At 31.8% G+C, this 23805-nt stretch overlaps 1 protein-coding gene across 1 annotated transcript in view; it reads right to left on the minus strand.

Annotated features, from left to right (window-relative positions):
* The window catches only part of LOC120428863 (receptor-type guanylate cyclase Gyc76C-like), a 160048-nt gene that overhangs the window by 32305 nt on the left and 103938 nt on the right, over nucleotides 1-23805 (minus strand). The window contains exons 3-4 of the mRNA XM_052709182.1: nucleotides 4028-4707; nucleotides 3889-3957 (exon numbers count right to left, since the gene is read on the minus strand). Of these exons, the coding sequence (XP_052565142.1) occupies nucleotides 3889-3957; nucleotides 4028-4657 (699 nt within the window). The 5' untranslated portion in view covers nucleotides 4658-4707. The remainder of the gene's footprint in view (nucleotides 1-3888; nucleotides 3958-4027; nucleotides 4708-23805) is intronic.

The raw sequence follows: 23805 nt of genomic DNA on the forward strand, positions 1-23805 counted from the left end.
CAAACAATTCAATAGCGATGTATAGGACCCTAAACCAAGTCGAATGCAACTGGTTTGATCAAAATCGGTTCAGCCAGTGCTGAGAAAACTTGGCAAGATTTTTGAACACATACATACATACACACACACACACATACACACACACACATACACACACACACACACATACACACACACAGACATTTGTTCAGTTTTCGATTCTGAGTCGATATGTATACATGAAGGTGGGTCTTCGAGCTTTTAATAAAAAGTTCATTTTTAGAGCAGGATTATAGCCTTACCTCAGTGAGGAAGGCAAAAAGTATGACCTTAATATTAAATTCTCCTACGTGTGCTTTCAAATATGAAAAAAAAAAACAAATACGGTACAAGGCCATTCATAAACCACGCAGGCTTTAAAAGAGAGCGGGGTATTGAGATCATCCACGTTCCATCAATGAGATTTTTTTGTATGGGCAATTATCAGCAAAGGAACATTTTCCAAAACGGTATCCACGTGGTAAGGATTATGTACTGCTTGGTTTGTTTGGTTGACCATTCTGTGCTTTGTCCTGAACTTTGGTTGAATTTGGTTGCCGAGGTCCCTAGTTATAATTAGGGACCATCCATACACGAAGGGTTTTTAGGTTAAAATTTGTACCCGCCAGCAAAAACAAATGGTAAGCTAGTGTGCGTGAGATCGGGCTTAGATAGCTCTATTGTTTACAGCGACAAAGCATATTTTTCTGAGTACAATGACCCTTCGTACGACCACAAAGAGTTTAAAATGGATTTTTAAATCAGTTTTGAAAAATTATCCTCGCTGTCTTTCTTAACAGAAAAGCTCCTACATAGCAGCTCGTTCCAAGGGGACCATAGTTAAACCATCGAAAAAAAATGTCTCGCAATATTTTTTTTGCATTAAAATAAAAAAGTGATCAGAAATGGTTTTTCATGGGGGGGGGGGGGGTGGGATTTCCAAAAAAGTGTCCACGTGATTTGTGGATAGCCCCTTACAAATGTTTACGGTAGTCGAGATCTTATGTCAAACGTATTCTGACCTGGAATCCCTTTGGCCAATTGTCGCACTTACATCAATTTTCCGGGTTTGTCAAGTTAGCACGAGACAACATTTTTCGGTTTTGATTGAATATCTCAGGATTAAAATCGAATTTTGGGGATCTGTAAAGGTCAAAAGGTGAGGCATTGTGAGCTGCACAAAATGGCGTTCTTAACTCAATTTGGCTCATAATTGTCGTACGACAGCGACGAAATTTGAAAAATAGGCAACTGTATTAAGCGGCACGCTGCCATTTAGATTTGTTCATTATAAATATATACTCTGCTCTAGATGTACTCATTCTCTACATCATTTGTCATAGTCGAAGTTTTTGCTGGATTTGCTGGAGTCAGTTCTTTTTGAAAGGCAGTTAGAGTAACTTAATCTCAAAATCCAGAGTTCGAATTCTTAAACTCCGCAAACTTGGAAAATATTCAAAATTTAAGTGAAGCTGGAATAAAATGCTCGAAAAAACTCGGAATTTTTTGAACGTTTAATTGTGCATGATATTTCATTGATCGCTACTTCCCCGAACCCGGTCAGGCGGGTATGCCCGTTACCCTGGGCAACGGGCATGCCCGCTTGACCGGGTTCGGGGAAGTGGCGTTCGGGGAAATGGCAGTTCGGGGATATGGTCATTCTGGAAAATGATTTTCAGGGATGTGGAAATTTAGGGGAAGTGGCCATTCGGGAAAATGGTTTTTAGGGGAAGTCGCCATTCGGGGATGTGGCCATTCGGGGAAATGGATTGTTCGGGGAAATGATTTTCGGGTAAATGATATTTCGGGAAGTGTCTTTTCGGAGAAGTGGCATTCGGGGAAATGTCTTTTCGGGAATGTGGGTTTCGGGGAAATGCCATAGATTCAATTCTCAAGACAAGTCTTACCCTATGAATACTATTTGAAATCGTGAGATAGAGGAACATGCAATTTAAAAAAATGCAAACTTTTTGTCCAGAATATTCAGACAACTTTTTCGAAGAAAATGGCAACGGCTCTTTCGTGACGATCAGACTTGGCAATAAGAGGTTATTTAAAAAATCACCTTTTTTGAAGTCGTCTAAATCTTTCTTTATCATAACTTTACACAGCATAATTAAACTTTACAATTTTCAATACTCAGCTATGGGACCCAAAACTACACTTAGTACCTCATCCGGACAAAACCCCCACACAAAAATTTGAAAAAGTCGTAAGAAAACATAAAATGGCCGTGTCTAAACCAAAGCGCCTACCTCTAAAAATATTTTTATCGAATCCTCGAGAAATTTTACATAACATGTAATTGGAGACGTCGACCCATATGTTCAAGAGATATGATTTGTTGAAAATAAAAACTGAGTCTTTCGACGCGCCACACGCAAAAATGAACGAAAACGAGAAAAACTACTTTTTTCACTAAAATTGCAGTGACTTCAAAACTTCAGCGATTACCTATATTTTTTGGGTACCAAAATTTTCGTAATTGAAAAATGCAACTTTTGATACCCACAAAAGAATAGGTCATTGCTGAAATTTTCTATATCAGTTTTTAAAAAATAGAGGGAATATACCCATTTTAAGCCTAATAAGCGGTCGTGTTTGAATGACGCTGGATAATCTGGAATGTTCCTTGAAATTCACTAACATTTCTGCTTGTATTCACTTTTGCTAAAAGTTATTCTATTCGTTTTACAAGCATTTAAAAAAAATATTTCCCAAATATATTCTAATCAGACGAGAATGCATTGGGCCAGGCCCATTTTTCTATTTTCAGCTTAGTTCTTTTTTCTACCAGCGCTCTGTTGGCTCTGCTTTGTGCTGTCAATTATGATGAAATTTTAAGCAAATACTCAGCATTTATGGAGAAAGTTTCCTGGCATCACTGGTCCACTCCAACAGGCGCTGCTGGTGGTGTTGTTGTTGTTGTTGCCACCCTTTGTTCTTGCTGGCAAACCTTGCTTCTCGCTCGGTTTTTTTCGGCCTTCGATTGGAATGGGTCGTCAAAAGTCAAACGTCAAAAGACTTGGCGCGTTTGTTTTTTTTTGATGGCGCTTGCTAATTATTTGCACGTTTCGGGATTATTTTTCAAGTGAGTGACTAACTCACGTTCAAAAGATCATGTTGCCGGTAGTTGGAAGCAATTTCATATCTTAAGCGCTTTGAACACGTTAGCATAAGTGAAAAGATATTGATGGCGACTTTCGTTAAGCGGTTAAGCTTTCATATTACGTGTGGATGTTTGTGCCAACAAAATGATGGGAAATGGTCTCGCAAAATAGAAAATATGATCAAAAGTGCATTAAATTTTACCTTTTTGGCCAGTAAGTGGCAAAAATTTTCATGTTTACTCGAGGCGGTGCTGTTGCTGGGTAGTTTATAGCCTAAATAATATTTTTGGAGCTTTAATCGAGCATCAAACTCTCAATATGACCAATATGATGATTAAAAAGGGTATATTTCCCCTAGTTTCTTTTTCTCGTTTTCGAGATTTTCCGAGCTAGGCTCTTTGGTCCAGACACGATCAAAACGCCATTTTAAGTTTTCACACGATTTTTTCAAATTTGTGGCTCGGGTTATCGGATCTCAATATATTTTTCCTCGAAAGGCAAACTAATCAGCTTTTATTTGTGTCAATGACAGCAAAAATCTATTGAAATGGCACGGAGTTCAACCCGATCGGAGAACTTTTTCTTCGGTTTATGTTATTTCCTAATCAATTTTTTGAGTAATTTTATAGCCTCTTTTTCAGTGAGAAAGGAAAAATCTTTTAAACTCCACCCCGGTTCATGGTATTGATAAATGCATGGGCGTATTTGCCCTGAGAGCTTGATTTTATTTAATTTAGTCATATTATAATTGTGACTTTACCTGTGTGTCCGGCGGTTCCGTTCTGGCAAACGTTGGAATCGGTGTGTTGCGATGAAGTTCGGAACATCTCTGCGAAAGAAAAAAACCCGTTCAGGCCTCTCTCATCTTCCCATGCCCCTGGACGAACCCCTCCACTTACGTATGAGATCATGGGGATGTCCCGGCTCTGCGACACGATCGCCTCCGTCTTGCACGTTCCCTCGGGTCCAAAGATGGCCGAAACGCCGTCGCAGATCATTTCGGTGATGTGCCGGGTGGCGGTCACCGTTTCGCCGCGGGTGTCGTACCACCGCAGGGCCAGCGTCACGTTCGGCAGCAGGTCCGGATCGTTGTTGATCTCCTCGAGGGCGATCGTCAACGCACCGGAGATGGTGAGACCCTGCTTGTCCTTCATGTTGCCCTTCAGGGCCGTCAGGTAGCCTAGCGTGAGCTGCGTCCGGTTGTTCTTGAACTTTTGGCCGGTCGCGTTCGGCGCTAGCTTTGGCACGTAGGTCGCCCCCGAGGCGTACGAGAACTGGGGCTGTGCCAGAGCTTGAGTTCCGCCCATCGACGGGTTGTTGCTGAGTAGAGTTGACTGACCTGCTGCTGCTGCTGCTGCCCCCAGGGAGGAGAACCCCGAAGGCAGCGATAGGGACGACAAGCTGGACGCCCCGGTGGACTGTGACGGCTGGGCGGACGTTCCATCGTCGATCGTCGTCGGGATGCTGGCGAACACTGCCGAGGGCAGCAGCAACAGCAGTGCGAGCAATAGAACGGGCCAACGCGTCATGGCCCCTTTGAGCGGGGCCGATCGGCGCGACTCCAGGCGATGGAAGACACCTGCGGAAAAGGGACGAGAAGGGAAATGTGGAATTTAGTTTCGCATCGATTGCAGGGGGTAGATTATTAACTTTCTGTCAAATATAGTACCAAAGATATTGCACTTTCCTCGATTTATCAAAACGTATCAATAATCAATGTCAATGTAGTTTGCACGTAAACAACTGCATAACTAGTTCATGCGACCGCATATAATTACATAATTGCAAGGATTAGAATTAAACAACTCAATTATGGATTAATTGTGAAGAGAAGGATAAACCATCGGTGATGGAACGTAAATCGAATCAATTGACTAAACACACAACTCTATCAAGAGTCATGAACACGGTTCTAATGTAAAATCTCTAGAAATTTGAAATTTTAATTTCTGATTTTCAATCTTTGAAAAAATATCTGTGATGCTTTTGAACCTCTAGAAAAATAAAAAGAATAAATCACGATAAATTTTAAAATACAAAAAAAAACATAAATCTAATGTTCCAAGTCCCAGAGAATTTCTCCATCCGATTTGTTTATTATATCTCACCACAAACCGTCAACTGAAGTTAATTGAAATCACAGTTAGAGACAACCGGGCATTCTAATTCCACTGCCGTTGACGGCCTTTACTGGCAGTGTTTGTATATTTAGAATGGAAAGTTACTTTATTTACAGAGCACTTTGCTTTCTCTCGTCGTGTCGGTAATAGGTTCAGCAGATGCATCGTAATTGATCAAATTAAATATCATAATTGAACAACAACAATAATATTTATCACATATACACAATCGCCAAACAGAGTCGGTTACCAATCGATTTTATTATAAATCTCAACAAAATAATATTTCCAAGAATTTTTAATGGGAAACATAAATTAATTGTTATGAAATTTCAAGTGGCTTTAAATCAACTGGCAAAACGTAACGAACGATTATAAAGTATCAAAACCACTGTCAGTTGTCCGGCACCGTCATCCGATGTGATAATTGCGGTTTCCGGTGAAAAGTGGCTGTGGCTTGTCGTTCCACCAGCTGTATCACCAGCCACCGGTTAATCAATTGTGGGTTGGCACTTTTGATGCGCACCGATGCAACTTAATCGCGCCCGCTAATTAAATAATGGCCGTAACAAATTTGCATCTGATTCTATCAGTACTTTAATTGTGAATGAGTGTTTAGTTGGACACAATGTCCACAGTGGTCCAGATCGTAAAATTGTAAAATTCTAAAATGGAAATAGGCAAATTTGAAGGGTTTCAAAAAATCTTACCCTTGGAATATTTCTGGAGTTTTTTTTTTGAAAAGGTCCAATAAACCAAATTTTCAGTTTTTGCTTTTTGGGTATTTTTTAATACCCCTGACTCAAGGCGGTTTCAAAAACACCCAAAAAGCAAAAACTGAAAAAATGGTTTATTGGTCCTTTTCAAAAAAAACTCCAGATTTATGATATTTTATTTCTCAACGACCAAGTTTACCAATAGTATCAGAGCAAACCCTCAAACAGCTATTTTTTAAGGTAGCATTTCAGAGTTAGGTTTGAGAAAAAAAGTGTTTTTTAGAGCACTCCAATACAAACCCTTAATTTTTTTATTTAATGTGGACTTACTGGTTTAGGTTCAAATGTCTAGAAAAGCGATGACCGATTTTTTTGTACTAGGTTGCTCATTTTTATGCATTCTATTTTTTGTACTTAAAAACGAGTAAATATCATTAGTAAGTAAAAGTAAATCTTTCCCAGTTCCTGAGGGGAACACCCTTGAAGAGTATCGGGGCCGGCATTAACAAAGCGGATTCAGCGGCAGTTTCATTCTCAACTTAATGTTAACATGTTAGGGTTAATGTTAACATTCCATAGGTCGCCTCCCTAAGGTGTCGTGATAAGGTCCAGTTTGTGACGATACACTACCTTCCCTTTACCAAGTAATCGATTCCAGAAGGGAAAAGATCACCAGTTGTGTTGGTCCGAGCCGGGATTTGAACCCCGATCTACCGCTTACGAGGCGGAAGCGTAACCACTGGGCTACGTGGCTCGGCGGAGATATCATTACTTCGACAAATTTGGGTTCAGCAAAGAGTGGAAAATTTCCTACTTTTCTTTTAAAGATTTTTTTGGTTGGAGCTAAACGTCAAGTGATTATATTTAAATCACGGGTACTTACCAAATTGATGTCAATTTTTTTTTATATTAAAATATACATTTTCGGCTCACCAATATGGCTGACATTCTGAAGTTGTTTACTCGTGAATATATGGCAATTAGAGAAGAAAAGAGATCTTGAAATGCAAATGGAAAAAGATTTAAATCATTGAGCATTAGGGTGACAAGAAAAATTGAAAATTTCGGAATATCTCAAGAGATACCCACTGGCTCGATGCTTAGGCAATAATAAGTAGCTGTGCCAATTTTGAGCCAAATCGGTTAAGGTTGAGGGGTCGCTTTTTATCGTTGAAGTTTGTTTGGGGAAAATCGTTAAAATGTATGGATTTTGGCAGCAGGTAGAGCAGGTCTCAAACAAAATTGTCCAAGTGTGAGATTCTTGTAGGAAATTTAATTTCCTACAACTTTGTCGAAGGATATTACACACTAGAAAAATTGAATTTTCCATTTAACGCAATCGTTCATTTAACGTAAAATCTGATCGTGTAATTGTAATATTGATGTAAATCTCGGTTTATTTTGACGGAAAATAATCAAATTCTCATTGATTTAACTTTGCATCTTGCAAAGCATAACAATACGTTACAAAAAACCTAACATTACGCCTTATTTGCTGCACATAACTGGAGCATCAAATGTAATGTAACGTTACATCAAAGTTGATGTAATCGTACATCTAATCAAATCCAGTTTTGAGTTCTTGACTCTTTCGTGTTTGACAGTTCCATGAATCATCGCAGCAAGCGCCATATTAAACAACGTGTAGAAAATTGTTCTTGAGAAGTTTTTTTTCGAAGATTTACCGTACCATGGCCCGGTTAAACCCGGATTTTTCGCCAAATCTGGCGACCAAAGTAATTTGAAACGGATAAACAAGGCAAGCTTGGTGAAATTTATCTATGTCTTATATGATAATGAGTTTTCGTAAACAAGATCCTTTCTTTGTGCACAATGAGAAAACGAAGAATCCAATAAGATTTCCCAGTCACAAGTCACAATGAGCGCACGTTCCCAAAATAAATCGTGTAATGTTACACGACCAATTCCAAAATAAGCCTGTAATATTACGCGACCAATTCATGGCGTGTAATTAGATGTAACCAGGGGCGCCGACTCTGGGGGGGGCACGGTACTTTTTGCCCCCCTTAAAATTGGGCAGGGGGGGCAGCCCATACATTGTGCCCCCCCCCCAGAAATTTTGGAAGGAAAATATTCTCTTTTTTTTTCAAATATTACAAATAAAATTCACAGAAATAATAGAAAATTATATTTAAAACTTAATTGAAACATCGTTTGTACACACGGATAGAATTCTTGTAAGCGAATCTGTAAAATAGTTCAATAACATTTGTGGTTTTTGGAAATCTGTGATTTTTTTTAAATCGTTTACATTTTTTTCTATAGTACCTCATCTACAATCAAACTTACGCAAACTCTTGCGAAAACAATCATCAAGTTTTCGGACGCAACATTCTGCGATTTGCCATTGTAGATAAGGATTTAGCGAAAGTAAACTAAAACACTTTTCAAAATGGCCATTTGTTAACTGCTTAACATTTACATTTACAAAAATGCTGATAAATTCGATAATATTTTGGGTATTTTAGAAAGCATTTGAAGAAAACGTAAAACGTAAAACGTTCTGTACCAATTTTAGCTTAAACATGTAATTGTCTCAAAAAAAGAAATTTTTGAAGACACATTATAATCTTATAATCTTAAAAAACATAAGTGTATCGCCTTCTACAATTTATGATCGATTTAAAAAAATAATAAGGCCATGGAAATTTTAACTGCACCCTAAAAAAAATTGAAATTAAGTTCTAAAATTCTCAAATTCTGAACATCTGAAATTCTGAACTTCTGAAATTCTAAAATTCTTAAATTCTTAAATTCATAAATTTTTAAATTCTTAAATTCTTAAATTCTTAAATTCTTAAATTCTTAAATTCTTAAATTCTTAAATTCTTAAATTCTTAAATTCTTAAATTCTTAAATTCTTAAATTCTTAAATTCTTAAATTCTTAAATTCTTAAATTCTTAAATTCTTAAATTCTTAAATTCTTAAATTCTTAAATTCTTAAATTCTTAAATTCTTAAATTCTTAAATTCTTAAATTCTTAAATTCTTAAATTCTTAAATTCTTAAATTCTTAAATTCTTAAATTCTTAAATTCTTAAATTCTTAAATTCTTAAATTCTTAAATTCTTAAATTCTTAAATTCTTAAATTCTTAAATTCTTAAATTCTTAAATTCTTAAATTCTTAAATTCTTAAATTCTTAAATTCTTAAATTCTTAAATTCTTAAATTCTTAAATTCTTAAATTCTTAAATTCTTAAATTCTTAAATTCTTAAATTCTTAAATTCTTAAATTCTTAAATTCTTAAATTCTTAAATTCTTAAATTCTTAAATTCTTAAATTCTTAAATTCTTAAATTCTTAAATTCTTAAATTCTTAAATTCTTAAATTCTTAAATTCTTAAATTCTTAAATTCTTAAATTCTTAAATTCTTAAATTCTTAAATTCTTAAATTCTTAAATTCTTAAATTCTTAAATTCTTAAATTCTTAAATTCTTAAATTCTTAAATTCTTAAATTCTTAAATTCTTAAATTCTTAAATTCTTAAATTCTTAAATTCTTAAATTCTTAAATTCTTAAATTCTTAAATTCTTAAATTCTTAAATTCTTAAATTCTTAAATTCTTAAATTCTTAAATTCTTAAATTCTTAAATTCTTAAATTCTTAAATTCTTAAATTCTTAAATTCTTAAATTCTTAAATTCTTAAATTCTTAAATTCTTAAATTCTTAAATTCTTAAATTCTTAAATTCTTAAATTCTTAAATTCTTAAATTCTTAAATTCTTAAATTCTTAAATTCTTAAATTCTTAAATTCTTAAATTCTTAAATTCTTAAATTCTTAAATTCTTAAATTCTTAAATTCTTAAATTCTTAAATTCTTAAATTCTTAAATTCTTAAATTCTTAAATTCTTAAATTCTTAAATTCTTAAATTCTTAAATTCTTAAATTCTTAAATTCTTAAATTCTTAAATTCTTAAATTCTTAAATTCTTAAATTCTTAAATTCTTAAATTCTTAAATTCTTAAATTCTTAAATTCTTAAATTCTTAAATTCTTAAATTCTTAAATTCTTAAATTCTTAAATTCTTAAATTCTTAAATTCTTAAATTCTTAAATTCTTAAATTCTTAAATTCTTAAATTCTTAAATTCTTAAATTCTTAAATTCTTAAATTCTTAAATTCTTAAATTCTTAAATTCTTAAATTCTTAAATTCTTAAATTCTTAAATTCTTAAATTCTTAAATTCTTAAATTCTTAAATTCTTAAATTCTTAAATTCTTAAATTCTTAAATTCTTAAATTCTTAAATTCTTAAATTCTTAAATTCTTAAATTCTTAAATTCTTAAATTCTTAAATTCTTAAATTCTTAAATTCTTAAATTCTTAAATTCTTAAATTCTTAAATTCTTAAATTCTTAAATTCTTAAATTCTTAAATTCTTAAATTCTTAAATTCTTAAATTCTTAAATTCTTAAATTCTTAAATTCTTAAATTCTTAAATTCTTAAATTCTTAAATTCTTAAATTCTTAAATTCTTAAATTCTTAAATTCTTAAATTCTTAAATTCTTAAATTCTTAAATTCTTAAATTCTTAAATTCTTAAATTCTTAAATTCTTAAATTCTTAAATTCTTAAATTCTTAAATTCTTAAATTCTTAAATTCTTAAATTCTTAAATTCTTAAATTCTTAAATTCTTAAATTCTTAAATTCTTAAATTCTTAAATTCTTAAATTCTTAAATTCTTAAATTCTTAAATTCTTAAATTCTTAAATTCTTAAATTCTTAAATTCTTAAATTCTTAAATTCTTAAATTCTTAAATTCTTAAATTCTTAAATTCTTAAATTCTTAAATTCTTAAATTCTTAAATTCTTAAATTCTTAAATTCTTAAATTCTTAAATTCTTAAATTCTTAAATTCTTAAATTCTTAAATTCTTAAATTCTTAAATTCTTAAATTCTTAAATTCTTAAATTCTTAAATTCTTAAATTCTTAAATTCTTAAATTCTTAAATTCTTAAATTCTTAAATTCTTAAATTCTTAAATTCTTAAATTCTTAAATTCTTAAATTCTTAAATTCTTAAATTCTTAAATTCTTAAATTCTTAAATTCTTAAATTCTTAAATTCTTAAATTCTTAAATTCTTAAATTCTTAAATTCTTAAATTCTTAAATTCTTAAATTCTTAAATTCTTAAATTCTTAAATTCTTAAATTCTTAAATTCTTAAATTCTTAAATTCTTAAATTCTTAAATTCTTAAATTCTTAAATTCTTAAATTCTTAAATTCTTAAATTCTTAAATTCTTAAATTCTTAAATTCTTAAATTCTTAAATTCTTAAATTCTTAAATTCTTAAATTCTTAAATTCTTAAATTCTTAAATTCTTAAATTCTTAAATTCTTAAATTCTTAAATTCTTAAATTCTTAAATTCTTAAATTCTTAAATTCTTAAATTCTTAAATTCTTAAATTCTTAAATTCTTAAATTCTTAAATTCTTAAATTCTTAAATTCTTAAATTCTTAAATTCTTAAATTCTTAAATTCTTAAATTCTTAAATTCTTAAATTCTTAAATTCTTAAATTCTTAAATTCTTAAATTCTTAAATTCTTAAATTCTTAAATTCTTAAATTCTTAAATTCTTAAATTCTTAAATTCTTAAATTCTTAAATTCTTAAATTCTTAAATTCTTAAATTCTTAAATTCTTAAATTCTTAAATTCTTAAATTCTTAAATTCTTAAATTCTTAAATTCTTAAATTCTTAAATTCTTAAATTCTTAAATTCTTAAATTCTTAAATTCTTAAATTCTTAAATTCTTAAATTCTTAAATTCTTAAATTCTTAAATTCTTAAATTCTTAAATTCTTAAATTCTTAAATTCTTAAATTCTTAAATTCTTAAATTCTTAAATTCTTAAATTCTTAAATTCTTAAATTCTTAAATTCTTAAATTCTTAAATTCTTAAATTCTTAAATTCTTAAATTCTTAAATTCTTAAATTCTTAAATTCTTAAATTCTTAAATTCTTAAATTCTTAAATTCTTAAATTCTTAAATTCTTAAATTCTTAAATTCTTAAATTCTTAAATTCTTAAATTCTTAAATTCTTAAATTCTTAAATTCTTAAATTCTTAAATTCTTAAATTCTTAAATTCTTAAATTCTTAAATTCTTAAATTCTTAAATTCTTAAATTCTTAAATTCTTAAATTCTTAAATTCTTAAATTCTTAAATTCTTAAATTCTTAAATTCTTAAATTCTTAAATTCTTAAATTCTTAAATTCTTAAATTCTTAAATTCTTAAATTCTTAAATTCTTAAATTCTTAAATTCTTAAATTCTTAAATTCTTAAATTCTTAAATTCTTAAATTCTTAAATTCTTAAATTCTTAAATTCTTAAATTCTTAAATTCTTAAATTCTTAAATTCTTAAATTCTTAAATTCTTAAATTCTTAAATTCTTAAATTCTTAAATTCTTAAATTCTTAAATTCTTAAATTCTTAAATTCTTAAATTCTTAAATTCTTAAATTCTTAAATTCTTAAATTCTTAAATTCTTAAATTCTTAAATTCTTAAATTCTTAAATTCTTAAATTCTTAAATTCTTAAATTCTTAAATTCTTAAATTCTTAAATTCTTAAATTCTTAAATTCTTAAATTCTTAAATTCGTAAATTCGTAAATTCGTAAATTCTTAAATTCTTAAATTCTTAAATTCTTAAATTCTTAAATTCTTAAATTCTTAAATTCTTAAATTCTTAAATTCTTAAATTCTTAAATTCTTAAATTCTTAAATTCTTAAATTCTTAAATTCTTAAATTCTTAAAAAAATAGCTTAAATGTTAGATTATTCAACATTGAATTTTATTGTTATTTCTAAATTTCTGATTGCTTAAATTTCTGAATTTCTTCTTTTGATTTCTCAAAAATTTCAAGCCATGAGTTTTTTTTTATCTCTAGATTTTTTTTCTATTATAATATTATTTTTAATTTTGGAATATTGAATTTTGTGTATCTGTTTTTTTAATAGCAGATTTGAAAAATTGTTGTTTTTTATTGTGTATTAGTTTTATTTTTAATTTCTCAAGTTCTAAATTTTTGCTTTTTACTTTTGTTTTTATTTTTAGAATATTTGTATTGCTGAATTTCTTAATATCTGTTAATTATAAGTGAGAATATGCCAATAAGAAGGAATTAGCCTTCCATACATATACATAATTAACTCAATCACAATTTTAAATAACTTTTTAATAAATTATTTTTTTTTCCAAAAATAATGGATTCCGGATGAAAAAAAAATCTTTTCACATCGTAATATTCAAATTGGTAAAATTCGTGATATACAAGAAACTCAAACAGCTTATCGCCACTCTTACCTATTGATTTCGGAAAACAACCGTGCCCCCCCAACATTTTGGACTAGTCGGCGCCACTGGATGTAACTATACGTTTTATTTGACGCTCCAGTTATGTGCATCAAATTAAACGTAAATTTACACGTTTTTTTTTCTTAGTGTGTAGCAATGCGATTAATAGAATTTTGCTTATAAACTTGAAAGCAGCCGGGACCGTGGTGTAGGGGAAAGCGTGATTGCCTCTCACCCAATCGGCCTGGGTTCGATCCCAGATGGTCCCGATGGCAAATTTTGAGACGAGATTTGTCTGATCATGCCTTCCGTCGGACGGGAAGTAAATGTTGGCCCCAGACTAACCTAAAAAAAAGGTTAGATCGTTAGCTCAGTCCAGGTGTAGGAGTCGTTTCCTTGGGTCCTGTCCTGGTGGAGTCGCTGGTAGGCAGTTGGACCAACAATCCAAAGGTCGTCAGTTCGAATCCCGGGGTGGATGGAAGCTAAGGTGTAAAAAGAGGTTTGCAATTGCCTCAACAATCAAGCCTTCGGACACTTAGTTTCGAGTAGGAATCTCGTTATCGAGAACGCCAAGGCAATGCTGTAGAGCGAATAATTTGATTTGGTTTTGACTTGAAAGCATATCAGGGGTATACAGTCATGCCCCGGTTTTGCAAGCCTCGGTTTTGAACTGCCACGGTTTTGATTCGTTCAGCTGCCTCAAGGATATTTTTTGTGAAAATACTAAAACATTTCAAAACTACGTATTTTTTTTTTAAAAAAGTACTCAAATTTTAGTTTTTTACAATATGGGTATCAAACGATCGGGATTTCTTCATACATTTCGCAAGTTATAGCACAAAATTTTAGAAATACTATTTTTTCACAAAACTACGTATTTTTGAAAAAAAAACTACATCAAAATTTGTTTTTTTTTTCACAATAATGGTATCAAATTATCGGAATTTTTATACATTTCGAAGGTAATAACTTTTTTTTTTGAAAATACAAAAAAAAATCACAAAACTACGTATTTTAGAAAAAATACTCAAAGTTTAAGTTTTTTTTTCAATATGGGTATCATATGATTGGGATTTTTTCATACATTTTGCATACAGTATCAATTTTTTAAATACTAAATTTTTTTACGAAACTACATATTTTCGAAACAAAAACTCTCAAAATTTCAGATTTTTACAATATGGATATCAAACAACTAAGATTTTCCATACATTTCGAAAGTTGTTACACATTTTTTTTGAAAATACTCATATTTTTCATAAAACTGCGTATTTTTGAAAAAAAAAATGCTCACAAGATAAGATTTTTACAATATGGGTATCAAATGATCGAAATATTTTAATAAACTCCGAAAGCTACAACATTTTTTTAAATACTTCAAATTTTCACAAAACTACGTATCTTTTAACACTCAAAATTTAAAAGTTTCAAAAACTATTACATTCGAAATGTTTCGGATCATTTGATACCCATATTGTAAAAAAACGTGAAAATTTTAGTATTTTTTTCGAAAATACGTAGTTTTGTGAAAATGTTCAGTGCAGTCCAGACTCGATTATCCGAAGGCCTTGGCCACATTTCACTTTGGATAATCGAAACTTGTGATAGTGAAACTTAAGATAATGGAGGCTTCGGATAATCGAGTCTGGACTGTATTTGAAAAAAGTTAGTATTGAAAGTATTGAATTATTACAAAATTACAGCACACCAAACCACCAAACGAAAGGGGAAGTCTTCAAAAGACCTCAATAACGCAGGAAATTTGAATCTTCGTTAAATATAAAACCCTTCTTAAGCACTTATGTACCCTGGTACATTTTTTCATTTATCAAATTGGGAAACTTATTTCAAAACTGTCTCAAAAGTTTTGCACCCAAACAACTGCAGATTTTGCGCTCCGAATTGGATTTTCCCACCTGAAATTACTGCAGTTCCAAGCGCGTGCAGGACTGAGCCAGAGTCAGTGGGACGGTGCCATCGTGTCTGCTGTAGTCACTTTACAAATTGGACTTTCCAACCTGACAAGTGAACCGCCACAGCCGCCGACCAACTTGCCAAATGGGACGAGAGACAGGTGGCCGCGGCCCGCAGGAACAAGTAGCGCGCCGCCGAGATGTGAACGAAGGGGGATAATTGCTCGACGAGCACGTGGCCACTTTTCCGTCCGGGAAGGTGCGAGTTTCAAATTCTGCGTGGTGAACCTCTCATTAGATTATGGATAATGTAGAGTAAGGATGGCAACATTTGTTTCATTTTGTAAAATTTGAAAATTAATCATGTAGAACTTTTCGGAAATTTGCTCAATTTCAGTTATTCAACTCTTTATGCGAGCTTATCACGCCTTTAAATCCACTTGTTCAGATGTTACTCTAGCACGACACGTGCCTCGTTACGTGGATCACACCTTGAGCAGCACGCTTCGTGACACGCGAGTAATTGCCGCGTGTACAAACTTACGTCGTCGGCCTGGATTCATCTGGAGCGTTGCCAGACAACTAGGCAGGAAGGTTGCCTACGATTTAATTCTGATGTATTTTTTTTTACCTTCCTGAGACTTGGCACTGAACACGACGTGAAACACGTGACATGATGATTATGCTTTCTGTTGGAACTTTTTATTTATTCTAGGTTGCAATTTAAACAAACTCTTTTGCCTCGTTCAGGAACAAATTTGGTCAGCTTTGTGTAGTTATATTTAAAATCGCTTTGCTAAGTTTTTATATTTTCTCTTTTTTTTCAAGAAACAACATCGTTTAACTAGGCTCAGCATTCTTCCTAGTACCTTTCTTTCATTGGATAGGCAATATAGTGTTAAAATAAAACTAAAAGATTACAAAAATACTGATTTTCTTCGATTTCTATTTTTTCCTAAACTCCAAAACCCTGCAAAGTTAGAAAAAATACGAAATTTTAAAATGAAAAATTTTGTTCTAAATGAAAAAATGACCCTTCTGGGTCAATGTAGATTCAAAAAGTACATTAAATTTCCCATAAAATGACATGTTCCAAAAAATTTTTACAGTCGAGTAACGGAAAATGGGAGAATTTTTAAAACTTTTTAAGTGTTTTTTTCGATGAAAAATACGTTTTTTCGGGATTCTGAGCACGCCATCAAATCGAGCGTCTAATTTTACATAAAGTCCCTTGGACTCCAAATTTCTATCTCATCACCGTTTTAGGCTGCAAATTATTGAAAAACACCTCTTTTTTCGCATGTTCAAAAATGGAAGGGGCCGTACCGCCCCTCCGTCACGAGATATCAAAAAACGGACTTCGGATTCGTGATCAGGAACAAAAGTTACCCCTTAGGACAAAGTTTCACGCAAATCGAAGAGGGGTCGGGGCAACTTTTACCGATTTCGTGTGAGTTGGTAGAGAATTACCCAAAGGAGTTCCAATTAAAAACAATCTAAATCTCAACAAAACAGACAAATCGTTTCACCGGCTACCCCAAAATCGCGAAACAACAAACATAACCTTCACCTCTCACACGGCGCAAGGTACGTAAATAAACAAACAAAACGACGCCGCCAATCTAAAAAAAACACGAACCGAAACGAAAATTAACCTCAAAACGAACAAACCACCCGATCGACGATCATCAACTTCTGATCGTCTGTCCCTTTCTTCCGCTGTCGAACGCCCCTAAAAATAAACCAAAAAGAAAGAAAAAAACTTGCTAAATTAAGCAAACCTCATCTACCGCGGCGGAGAGTGACTAACTAAGAACAAGAAACAAGTTTTTTTTGTGTGCCACGCCGTGCCACGCGGCCACGCCGTCACAGAACATCCCACTATTTCTGGCACAGGACGCCGCCACCGGAGTCCAAGATCTGCGTCGTGCGGTAGGTATTAATGTAAAACGAGTTATTTTTGAACTTGATTTATATTTGCAGGTCGATCGCGGATCGCGGGTGGGGTGGTGCTTTGATTGATGTTTATTTTTTGTTTTTAGATTTTTTTTTTCATACTCTTCGAGAAATTTTGATTTATTATGAGGGATTTCCCACTGTCCCGACCCCTCTTCGATTTGCCGGAAACTTTACCCTAAGAAGTAACTTTTTTCCCTGATCACGGATCTGAGTTCCATTGTACGGTATCTCGTGACGGAGGAGCGGTACGACTTAAAAATTTGATCATTCAAAAAAACATACGCATTTTTTCAATACAATTTGCAGCCTCAAATGGAAATGGATATGACAATTTGGTGTCAACTTTTATGTAAATTGGACGCCCGATTGGATTGCGTACTCAAAATAAAAAAAAACATATTATTCATCGAAAAACTAAAAAAATAGTTACAAAAAATCTTCCAATTTTCGTTATTTGACTGTAACATTTTATGGGACACGTCATTTTATAGGAAATTTTATGTTCTTTCAGAATCTGCAACAACTCAGAAGGATCAGTTTTTCGCTTAGAACAAAAATTTTTATTTTAAAGTTTCGTTTTTTTGTAACTTTGCAGGTTTATTTTTCACAGTGTAACAATGTTCTACAAAGTTGTGAAGCAGAAAATGACAAAAAAATGATTGAAAACATAATAAATTTGCTTCTAACCAAAACCCGTTAGCGCGATTTCACGAAAAAAAAATGTTTTAAACAAGTTGGTCGTCATTATCAGTCAATAATATTTTTTAGGACTACTGATTTTTTGAAAAAAAAATTGATGGGAGGATTTTTTTTGCGGTGGCTTGATTTGCAAACAACGCGAAATTCCGTTTTGATTCTCTTTAAATTTTAATATTGAGTGTTGTTTGTTTTCAAGCTGTCAGATTTTCTGTGCAGATTGAACTGAATTTGAGTTTTTAGTTTTAAACAATAATATTTTCACAAAATACTGTATTTTTTCGATTTTCGTTCCAATTACTTAAATTTTCACAAAATACAGTATTTTTGAAAATACTCCAAATATCATAATTTTCCAATGGGTATCACATGACGTGAAAATCCAAAATATTCCGTATTTAAAAAATAACTCAAAGCTTCATTTTTTAATATATATTGGTGTGCATTTGAGTTTTCAGTGTAAAATATTCAGATTTTTACAAAATACCATACTTTTATAAACGCTGTAAAATGGTATCAAACATAAAAAAAAAAACGGATTATCACTGCACCAGAGTTTTTATTTAAAAATACTTTAATTATTACAAAATTCGGCTTGATTTTAAGATATTTAAGATAAAGTTATTTGTCAGGTGTGTATCAAATGACGTTTAATTATGATTTTAACTCATTTAATTTTTGGTGAAATAAACTCAAATTTGCACAAAATGTCGTGCTTAAAACAACAATAAATTTAGCGGCAGCAAATAACGTAATACTCAACGTTTAACAAAAACACTATTTTTCTGAAATACTCAAAATTTTATAGTTTCTAAAATGGGAATGGTGATCTGTACATATTTTCACTTAAATTGAGTTTTCAGTACAGATACATATAAGCAAATTACATTGCTCATAACTGAAAACATAATATTTCTTCAGTGTAGTATAGTAACCTGGATAGTAAATTAGCTTATATCTGTAAGCCCATACATCCAATTGAAATGTGGTCAAAGACAAACTTATGGGAAATTGGACGAGCTTTTCGGTAAAAATATTTACGAGAGTGAAAAATCAAGTCTGTCATATAGAAATTGCCAAAAACCATAAAAAAAACCTATTTTTTCAACATTTTTATTTTTAAACCGCTGTAACTTCACAAGGATTGGACTTAGGACAGTAGTCAATATGGAAACTTTTATGTAAAATTGTCTGCAGAATCGATTCCCGTATTCGGCTTTTGAAAATTTTGACGTTTAGAGCACTTTTCGTAAAAACAGTTTCAGTAAATGATTTTTGTATTTTTTTAGGTGAGTTGCTCCATCCTGCATTTTTCGTGAGTCTTTTTGTAACATCTTAGGTTCACAAAAATTTTGAACGAAAAAAAATCGTGGGCTCCCCCTCAGATTTGACTTTTAAACTTAAAAATCAAAAAATCTTATAAAAGTTGAGTGTTTTTTTCTTTCAGTGTATTTTTATCGAAAAGCCCGTCAAATTTCCTAAAAGTTTGTCTTTGACCACTTTTTGATACGATGCAACGGCTTCGAAATACAGAAATATTTAAATTCCGAATTACAAAAATATTTAAAACACTTACGCCCTTCTCAAATGTCATTATCGAGTGGAACTGGCTCCATATACACAAAAATGGCTTATATAAGCGTAGGATAACATGTCTATAAAGTTTCATTGAAATCGGAGAGGGTCGGGTACAACCGATTCCCTATTTGGCATGGAATTGCTCAGTACCTTTTTTCAAAAATCTTTAATATGAAAAATTCATATAAATAAAATATTATTCATAACGTCACTATATGTTGTATGAACATTTATTTTTATTGTTTTTAATCAATTGTTATGTACTTTCACAGAAAAAAAAAGTTGAATTTTGTGATGATGAAAATTTGTTAGGTTGAATATTACCTCCTTTTTTTGAGTAATATTACATAAAAAATGTGTAAAAATGTGAACCTGATGAATATTCATCAAAAACTGATGAAAATTCATCATTTTTTTTTTGACACAAAAACTGCCATTATTTTACAAAATTCAGTATTTTTCAGTTTATCGAAATATTCAGCAGTTGGAAAATCAGTAAAATTTACCGAACTCAGTAAAAAAAATTTTAAGATTTGTGATTGGGCCAGATTGCCCTGTGGGAGGGATTGACAATTTCGTTTTAACTAAAATTTGGTTAGAGAGAAGCGAGTGATTGTCTCTCCCTTTAAATCTCTCGCTTCTACTTATTGAGGAAATTTCTAATATTTAAACTTTAAAATGATCAATTCTTTCATCCTTATGAATTTATTTTTTAGAGACACCCTAAGCCGTCATCCCAGAATCGACAAATCTATAAAGCTATCAAAAGCAGTCCCAGTCGCATGAATGAGAGTGCAAAATTTATAAGATGCGGAATAGTTTCCCACTAACATAGGAACAAAAAATAATTCGGATCAAAAAGGACAAAAAGAAGCAAAAAATCACAAACGACAAATAACTAATCACACACACACACTTGATCACAAAATCACAATCAAAAGAGCGATACGGGTTAAAAACAGAGAAGAAACGGCTCCAGAACGAAAACACAGACAGACCAAAAAGTAAACAAACTCACTTCGGGAGAAAGAAGAAAAGAACCGGAATTATAAAAATAGAATCCGCGCGCGCATTTTTCCTTTTCATTTTCTTTTTTTATGCACACTGCTAACAAGTTGATTGCTCTTTATCAGCTCCATCGCACTCTCTCACTTTCTCTCCCTCACTCACACCAGCATCAGCGCCAATCGCAACTAGGGACCTACATAGGGAAATGAAATGTTCTGGGAGAAATTTCAAACACTCAAAGTCATTCAAATTTAAGGTTGAAAAACTTGTAGTTTTTCTTTGGTGCTAGCACTATTCTTGTACCGAACAAGCAAAAACATAACAAAAACTATCAGATTATCATCAACAACAGTTTTTCAATACTTTTGATTGTTATAAGTCTCGTTTTTTTGCCAAAATGATTTTAAAATTGATTCCGACCTTGTTCTTACATGATCTTGTTGCTCGATTGGAACCCCGATTTGACAGTTCGATTGGAACCCTGAGAGTGACATTTCGCCTCTCCATATAGGCTCTCTAATCGCAACCATCGTGGCCAACGGCACTGACGATCGCCGGGCGGTGGAAAAGCAAACCCAGGTTAGAACATGAATTTTCATTGTTATTGCATGGGGCGAGCTTTGTTTTTCTTCGACAGTGCAGCTAGCGAAAGAGAGTTGATCTGGTGGAAGCTACTCAAACAAAACCGAAAATTGAGTGTTTTTGCAGGATTAATGTGGCCGGAGGAGGGACAAGTCTTGGGAAAAATAAAATTAAAATTTTTAATGTCTTTGAACAGCAAATGAAACATTTTATTTCGGCATGGTCTTGCGGTATCGCCTTATGGCGTTTAGAGAAAAACGCGTTGGTTGAATTTGGTTGCCATAGTCTCGTTTTATATTGCATCGGAAATCGAGTTTTGGGGATCTCGGAACGAAAACAGCTCAAAATAGCGTTCCTATCTCAATTTGGATCAAAGTCGACTTGCGAAAAGATAGCACGATCACGACGATTTCATCTCTCTTGTTCAATTATATCAAATTATACTGGGGAAAATGGAAGGTTTTTACCGATTAGATACGCGAATTGATTGGAGCAATTTCAATTTGGTCTAAAGCTAAACAGGATCATATCGGTTTCAACCGGATAAATTTTCTGTTTTGCTTCAACTATTAGCGAAGTTAATCGGTTATCACGCCATCGGTATGGATCATCAACAACTTAGCAAAAAATATAGATAAACCGTCTGGACGATCATTCCTAACGAACGTCAAGGGGCTAATCTTCAGACATGAACAGGGCACTCTTATTTTAAGAGTCATCATCCTTGCGTAAACCGTTCATTGACGTCATTGGCTGGAAGTAGTCTGCTTGAACTGGAACAAATATATTTGGAGCCGTTGGAAATTTATAAAGTTTTTGCAGGAAGTATGGAGTTGATTCATAAATTGTATGATTGGAAAATAAACACTATTTGTACATTTTTGGAAAACAAAATTGAAAAATCGCTAAGCCATCAATAACTAACTATGGAATCTCTTAACAAAAGTGATGCTTGAAACTATGATATTTTTTAAAGACTTGTATAACATTAATGCTAGAGTAAATTTTCAAAACAACATATGTGTCATGATTTTTGGAATTCAGCTTCGAGCCTTTTACAAAAAAGTGCAATTCTCTACGAAATCGGTCTTTTTTTTTAGAATTTTAATTTTTGTATTCTTTAATCCGGCTGAAACTTTTTTGGTGCCTTCGGTATGCCCAAAGAAGCCATTTTGCATCATTAATTCGTTCATATAATTTTCCATACAAATTTGGCAATTGTCCATACAAAAATGATACATGAAAATTCAAAAATCTAAATCTTTTGAAGGAATATTCTGATCGATTTGGAGTTTTCGACAAAAATGTAGGTATGGATAAGAACTACACTGAAAAACATGGTACACGGTAACAAAAAATGTGGTGATTTTTAATTTCACATTTCGCCACTAAAACTTTATTTTTTGCAATTCTCTCAGATTTCGGTCATTCGATTTTTTTTTGTATTTTTTAATTCGACTGAAACTTTTTTGGTGCCTTTGGTATGCCCAAAGAAGCCATTTTGCATCATTAGTTTGTCCATATAAATTTCCATAAAAATTTGGCAATTTTCCATACAAAAAGGATATGTGAAAAATCAATAATCTGTATCTTTTTTTTATGGAACCTTTTATCGATTTGGTGTCTTCAGCAAAGTTCTAAATATGGATAAGGACAACACTGAAAAAAAATGATACAAAAATTTGGTGATTTTTAATTAAGTCCGTTGCAAAAATATTTCAAAGTTTATGTACCCCCCCCCCCCCCCCTCTTCATAGTTGGCCTGAATAATCAGGGGGCAAAAAATATATTTTTTCGAAAAACTTCAAAATTTTAATGAAAATTAAAGTTTAAACAACAGAAAACCAGTGAAAATGCATTTTCCCGCGTTTAAAATATCATATTCAGCATATTTGAACTCCTTTGAAAACATTTTAAATTGTCATGGAATACCAATGTACAGTACCACGAAAAGTTTTTTTTGTCATTAAAACTTGATTTTCAAAAAAAAACCTATTTTATTTTTTTGATATGTTTTAGGGGACATTAAATAACTTTTCATAAATTTCCAGGTTGTACCAAAAATCTTTGACCGAGATATGAATGTTTTCATCAATACTGACTTTTTTCAAAAAATCGAAATGTTGGTCACAAAAATTTGTCAACTTAATTTTTCGATGTAAAATCAAATTTTCACTGTAGAGCAATTCCCTACCAAAACCGGAAATGGATTTTATTTGTATTTTTTGATTTGGCTCAAACTTTGTGGGGGCCTTCCCTATGACCAAAGAAGCCATTTTGCATCATTAGTTTATCCATATAAATTTCCATACAAATTTGGCTGTTCATACAAAAATGGTACGTATGTATTCGAAAATCTGTAACTTTTGAAGGAATTTTTTGATCAATTTGGTGTCTTCGGCAAAGTTGTAGGTATTGTTAAGGACTATTTAGAAAAAATAGGTACACGGAAAAAAAAAATTTCCCGATTTTTTTATTAACTTTTTTTTCACAAAAACTCAAATTCCCAAAATACGTATTTTTTGATTTTCAAGATTTTTTGATATGTTTTAGGGGACAAAAATCCGCAACTTTTGAGCTATAGAGAAACATGGTCAAAAAATCTGCCGCCGAGTTATGATTTTTTGAAAAACTAGTGATTTTTTGACAAAAACGAAATTTCATGCATAACATTTTTTTGACCTCATTTTTTTATGCAAAATTGAATTTGCAATCGAAAAGTACTTTACAGATTTTTTGATAAAGGGCTCCGTTTTCAAGATATAGCCACCGAAAGTTTGAT

The sequence above is a fragment of the Culex pipiens genome, chromosome 2 (assembly GCF_016801865.2).
Source record: "Culex pipiens pallens isolate TS chromosome 2, TS_CPP_V2, whole genome shotgun sequence".
Lineage (NCBI taxonomy): Eukaryota > Metazoa > Arthropoda > Insecta > Diptera > Culicidae > Culex > Culex pipiens.